Source organism: Triticum dicoccoides, chromosome 6A, assembly GCF_002162155.2.
Source record: "Triticum dicoccoides isolate Atlit2015 ecotype Zavitan chromosome 6A, WEW_v2.0, whole genome shotgun sequence".
In the NCBI taxonomy this organism is placed as follows: Eukaryota; Viridiplantae; Streptophyta; class Magnoliopsida; order Poales; family Poaceae; genus Triticum; species Triticum dicoccoides.
Genome location: NC_041390.1, coordinates 37267931 through 37274556, shown reverse-complemented (window position 1 = coordinate 37274556; position 6626 = coordinate 37267931). Strand labels below are relative to the sequence as shown.

General features: G+C 48.7%; 1 protein-coding gene across 1 annotated transcript; it reads left to right on the top strand.

Moving 5' to 3' along the window:
* The first annotated feature begins 2769 nt into the window (after positions 1-2769).
* Positions 2770-3536, top strand: LOC119314424 (histone H3.2). Its single transcript, XM_037589136.1, has one exon. The coding sequence runs from the start codon at positions 2837-2839 to the stop codon at positions 3245-3247; it is 411 nt and encodes a 136-aa protein (XP_037445033.1). The 5' UTR covers positions 2770-2836; the 3' UTR covers positions 3248-3536.
* Positions 3537-6626: the final 3090 nt, after the last annotated feature.

Here is a 6626-nt window from a genome sequence, read left to right as displayed (position 1 = left end):
TTGACTTTTCACGGACGGGCTTTGAACAGTGGACCTCTCCTCCCGGTTGTGTCAGGTCAGCTCAGAGGGACACCTGGGAGCAACATCCGGGCCAAACCGACAACTACATCCCCTCTGTGTAGACCCGATGCGTCCGTTTCCCCCTTCTAGGTGCCGGCGGCGCCGTCCGTTAGGGGGCCACGCCCCGGAGATGCGTGCCGCCTCTTCGAACATGCCACAACACCACCCGGTTGTGGTAGGTCATCCCATAGAAACACTTGAGAGCAATGTCCCCTCCGTATAGACCCGATGCGGCTGTTTCTGCCCTCCAGATGCTGGCGGCGGCGCCGTCTGTGAGGGGGGCACACCGCGGACGTGAGGGGGTCACACTCCGAAGACGGGTGCCGGGCGTTTGCAACCGCCACTCAACTTCTATCGCATAGCTGTTTTTTATTTTAATAAAATTTAAGGACCTATATTCAAAAGAACATGACAACATATTATTAATGTGCTCGAAAAAAGTACAAACTATATATATATATATGTTCATAATCTATGGAAAAAATTACAAACTACATATATATATTCATATAATACATAAAAAAGCATGAACACATATTTTTTAAAAAGCATAAAAACATATGCAAAAAAACATGTGTAAAAAAGCATTAAAACATATGCAAAAAAAAGTATGTAAAAAAATAGCTATGCCGACGGCAAAGCCGTCAGCATAGATACGACAGAGTTCTGGTGGGCGCCGTGCCGCGGATCGATGACGTGGCAGATATGCCGACGGCTGCCTTCGTCATACCTACGCCGCGGATCGGTGACGTGGCATGCGGAGATATGCCGACGGCCGCCCGTCCCGACCGTCGGCATAGGTTTGATGGCGTTAGCCGCTAGTCACGGGCGGGGTCGCCGGGCCCACAGTTATACCAACGTCTGGTTTATGCCGACGACTGCTGTCGGCATGTCTGCGGCTAGGTCGACGGCCGTTCTGTGCCGACGGCGGCCGTCGGCATAGATCCATGTAACCCGACGGCCAGTGTAAGCCGACGGCCAGGACTGGGCTGTCGACATATCTCAAACTAGGCCGACGGCAGCCGTAGGCATAGGTTTGGCCGTCGCCGTATGCCCGTTTTCCGGTAGTGAAGCCAGCATCTGTTCTGACGAAGATGACACCGACACCCTTAGCGAAACCAACCACATATGCTCCATGACCTTCGCGGGGATTGACCATGGGCATGGCTTTCTCCAGGTCAATGACCATGCATTGTACCCATTTTGCAGCTTCCTTCACCGTCCTTGACTAGATATGCAGACTAGAAGTGGAATCCTCAACACCAGTGAGCCCCGGCGAATTGTCCTTCATGACCATGAGGGAGACGAAACCGCCGTACACTTATGTATCTGGTGGTGGCGGGTCAATCACAGACAGGCGATTCTCGCCCCAATCATACTTGGCGATGGCACTGGACCGCGAAATTGTGAAGTAAACTGCATCACCGATAGCGGCCACTCGCCTGGGCTGGACATAGGGTATGTAGGAGGAGAAGAACACCATTTCTGCAGTTGCGTCTCGCTTGTGCCGGGCATAGCATTCACAGCTATCGTCAAGAGAGACCGGCGGGCTCCACGCGCCTGTCGCCGACGAGTACACGGTTGCCTTGACGACCTCCTGATGGTCATCGGTGGCCAGGAAGACCACGTGGAAGGGCCCGCCATGGCAGTCGAGGTGGTCGCAGCCGGCGACGGCGCAGAGCATGGCGGCAGTGTAGACCATCCAGTCAACGTCTGGATCGGGCACCACGCGGCGGTCTCCGGTGACGGGGTCCCAGACGAGGAGATCCACATCCGAATCGTGGGACATGTGGAGGAGGACGCGGCCGTGGCAGCAGTCGAGGGGGCTCGCGGGGCAGCGGTCGGAGGCCGGGTGGGGAAGTCGGGCAGCGAGGTGGTGGGGGCGAAGCGAGGGGCCGGGTCCCCGTCGCAGACCTGGTTCCGATAAAGGAGGCCGAGCAGCAGAGGGGCCCCGTGGAAGGCGCGATACATAGTCTTTGGTTTGGGCAAGAGCAAGCGGGTCGTCTCCTCCTAGCGCTAGTGGGTCACCTCCTCGGCGACGACGGGCGTGCTCCTCTCCACATTGTGGCCCCTTCCGCCGACGGGTCGATGGCTTTGAGCTTGGGCAAGAGGGAAGCGACTTTGGTGTGTCGGTGGTAGTGAGAACCCATTGCTTCGGCCAGTCCCGACCTTCCGTGTGGGTATTTGTTGCCCTATTTGTGCCATGGTTTCTTCGTTCGTGACCGTGCTTGGCATTTTTGTCTTGCCCTGTGGTTAAACCATGGACCCCGATGTCCATAAGGTGACACTGTAAATTATTTTCATAAATGTGGCATTACTCAAATGATGCTAGCATACAATACGAGAAGCAGTGTGTGGCAAAAAATACAAACACAATATCTTCTTTTCGAGATTGAAGCACAACCATAATATAATATAGAAGAAGACATGAGCCAACTCAAATTCAGGCACGAACAAATAGAGAGTCGCACCAGAGAGAGTCTGGATGCTACGGTCACGTCTGCGCTGGAACAGCCAACCAATGGGAACGCAGAAACCCTCACGCCACGGATCACTCCCCCACGATCCGCGTGACACCAAATCCTCACCGTCCACTCCCCGCGGATCCAATGCTCCAAGCCCACCTCCCACCCGAAACACCAGAGCGCCGAAAACGCTCGCCCGCGCCCGCCCGCCGCGCACTCGTCTTCTCCTTAAAACGCTCCCCGAAGCGGCTCCATTATCCATCCACTCCAATCCCCAATCTCCCTCCCAACCAATCCACCAAGCAAACCCGATGGCCCGCACGAAGCAGACGGCGAGGAAGTCCACCGGCGGCAAGGCGCCGCGGAAGCAGCTGGCCACCAAGGCGGCGCGCAAGTCGGCCCCGGCCACGGGCGGCGTGAAGAAGCCGCACCGCTTCCGCCCGGGCACCGTGGCGCTCCGGGAGATCCGCAAGTACCAGAAGAGCACGGAGCTGCTCATCCGCAAGCTGCCCTTCCAGCGCCTCGTCAGGGAGATCGCGCAGGACTTCAAGACCGACCTGAGGTTCCAGTCCTCCGCCGTGTCGGCGCTGCAGGAGGCCGCCGAGGCCTACCTCGTGGGCCTCTTCGAGGACACCAACCTCTGCGCCATCCACGCCAAGCGCGTCACCATCATGCCCAAGGACATCCAGCTCGCAAGGCGCATCAGGGGCGAGAGGGCCTAGATTCGTCTGCTTCTTTCGCAGTGTCTGTGCGCTGATCTTCAGGTGTAGAGGTGCTGTTGTCAGCTTCTTCTTCTCAGCATGTGTTGCGTGGTGAACTGATCTGGTGTCAGTGGTAGGAAGATCCCTCGCTCCGGCTAATGTGATGTTGGATGTGTCTGATGTTACCATCTTGTTGTCATCAGCAATCTGAATGAAAGTTGGGTATCAGATCTCTCTCCATTTTGTGTTTCTTGTGACACATTTTGTTGTTTGTAGTCCTGAAATGTCAACGAATGGTTTCTTTGCTTCATCCATGCTGTTGGTAAATGCCCAAATCTTCAGTTTGTTCCATCTAATGTCAAACTTTGTTATCAGCAATCTGAATGAAAGTTGGCTATCAGATCTCTGTCCATCTTGTGCTTTTGTTGTTTGTATACCTCGAAAATCAACGAATGGTTTCTTTGCTTCATCCGTGGTGTTGCTCAAGATTTTCTTGAAATTTTGAGCCGAAAGTCCCAGTCAAAAATTCAGTTTCTTCCACCTAATGTCATGCTTCAGTTGCTCCCCTGTGATGCTAATGTCAAAGATAGTATACTTTGAACGTCAGTGAACTGATTTTTTTTTTGTTTGACAACCACTGCAGGTGAAGTTTCTGAAATCCCTTGCAGTACCGTCTACTGAATGTTTTGGTGTTATTCTGAACCGGTGCATTTGCTGTATTTCATCACCAGTGTTCATTATTCATTGGTGGCTTGGTCAGTAACAGTTTGGTTCAGCTTCTTTCTATTGATATCACTTGCTTGTTGCATTTCTACCTAGATCGGTTATCTTTTGGCTTACAGAATTTATACTAGGAGTCCCTGCCTGGCAACTTGGCAAGCAAGGCCCTTGCTAATCTGTATGCTTGTCTAGTCATGTGACTTATGCCATCCAATCTTTTGAAGACCCCATTTTCCTCTCCTGAATGAACAAGTAAAAGTAAGATTATCGCATATTTTTCCTGACCACTAAACTGTAGTTGCAGTGTAATTGACATATTCCATCAATTATTAAGCCAGTCTTCGATCATAACCCACAAGCCCAGCAGAAGAAAGTCCTGCATTTCGTTATTATTTAGATACGTCTGACCAACTGCTAGATAAACAACAGGATGGTTCATCAGATTCAGTGGTTTCTCCCACTGGATAGTTTTCTCGCTGAAAACGTTTCCAAATTTGCCTGGGTTTCAGCCTCAGTGATTGTCATGGCCGTGTCAATTTTCAGCACCATGTTTGCTGTACAGGGTGCCAATGAATCTGATGAACCTGAATGACGTTCATATACTTAAGTTCAGTTCAGTCTGTTCCCTGTTCACGTGCCTGTATAATCGTGAAGCTGCTGTCTCGGGCTCCTGGACTTAAGAAGGTGTCTTCTTACCGACGATGTTGCTCCAAAACGTTTCAGGTTGCTGTATGATCACACCGTTCAGTATGCCCCTGCTCACTTAATTCAGGCACGCGTAGAAAGGAAGAGAATGGAATGGATCACTGTCTCTTCTTTGGCTGTCATGTCTTTGGTAATCAAGAACTACGATTATGTCTTGGCTGTGTCCATTTTCAGCACTATTTTTGCTACATTAATCTATTAGGTAAGGAAGTAGTTTTTATCAAACAAAAAGGATAACGAAATAGTTAAATTTTATGATTTACATAGTTTTCCCCTAAAACTACTTCATACAAGTTGATGCAAGATATGCTTTCCTGTCAGATACTTGACTTCTCCACGCGTGGTATCTTCTTTGCCTGTCATGACTCTGGTATTCAAGAACTACAATTATGTGTGTTGTGTGTTTGGCCGGCAATCTTTGCGAGACTGATCACTTAAGTCGGCTGCTACTGTTTCACAGAATCCGAGATATTCGCGGAGTTTGCCTTGATGAATGCTATGAACGTGCATCCAGGCCATCCTCATGTTGGAATAAGGTTGTTGGACTACAAATTGGGATTTTTTGGCGAATAATTTTTCTTCAACTCGGCGTCAAGCAGCTGGTACGTGTTTAAATTTTCTGCACCACTCTCCCACTCTCGATATCTATTTTTCATACAACGATACCATGTAAAGTTCCTCTTGCTGGCCATGAATTTATTGGTTTGCTAGTAGCTTTTTTTTAGAGGGTTTTGCTAGTACCTGAAAACTTTTCATTGTTCTAGCAAGGCTTATATATGTGTAGAAATACCAAACTTCTCTGTAGTGTTAGCATGTGCACATTTTGAAGCTAGAGATATTGATTTCCCTATCAATAATGATGGTTTCCACCAACATTTCTATGTGGGTTAATTTGGCTTGCTATGAGTTTTTTCCTCTAGTGGGTGGAATTTAAATAGACCTATGATAAAGTTCAAATTCCACCTGGTCGAATGCTAACCATACAGTTCGAATTCCACATTCAAGTAGGATTTCTTTATTTTTCTGCAGGGAACTGCCACACTGTAAGAACAAAGCTAGAAATGAACGCCCTCACCTGCCTAATCTTTACAAAATTGCCGACTACAAAAATATTTCTATTGTGTTTTGAGAAAATCAATCTATTACCAGTTTGTCCATTGTGTTTTTGCTTATATCATCATGTGTCAACTGTGTATGCCATTTTTTCTGTCAATATATCAGTTAAGATTTCACCTCGTGGTTAAAATGCAATGTTACATTGTTTTTTGGTGTTGGTTTGTTTGTTTGTTTCTATGTGCAGAAGCTAATATATCATATTGACTCTGTATGCCCTGTTAAGTACTTCTATTACGGCTTTTCTAATGTACTAGTTGAACCATGATCTTTATTGTTTTTATAGGGAGATATCTAACCATGGTATCGATGGCGTTGTTTTATTCTTCTTTCAGAAATTGTGTTATCAGTTATCATTAGATTAACGTGAGAACTGAAAATCAACTGTGCTGAACTATTTGGAGAGTGTTGACCACTCTCAATGATATTGGTTTTTAGGAAATCGAGTGGATGCCAACTTGGATGAGAACATCAAGGAAAAATATACGGCAGGTGGATGCAGATGGCCTGATTGTCTTTCCCCAGTTGGAAGATTGAACCGTTTGTGCTGTTAATTTGTTATTTGTTTCACTGAACATCATGATTTTGTTATGCCGTGTAATAAGGGCGAAGGCTCGGGCGGTTATGTGGCGAAGCTTCCACTCCCGAGCCAGTTTTCTGCCGTAGAGTAATCGCCCTCGCCGCCGGTCCCTTTGTTCCTACCGACTTGCCACCGTGCATGGGCTTTGCTGCCGCCATCATCGACAGAGGGATAGAGACGCACGGGGGAGAGGAGAGAGAGTGAGCGCGAGTGTGGAGAAGATATGGTCCGGCCGGGTCGAGAGGCTAACGGTAATTAACCACATGCCACCTCCTCTTTGCT

What these genes read in the sequence shown, in the direction of transcription:
- LOC119314424 (XM_037589136.1), top strand. Translation starts at nt 2,837, where the DNA reads ATGGCCCGCACGAAGCAGACGGCGAGGAAGTCCACCGGCGGCAAGGCG.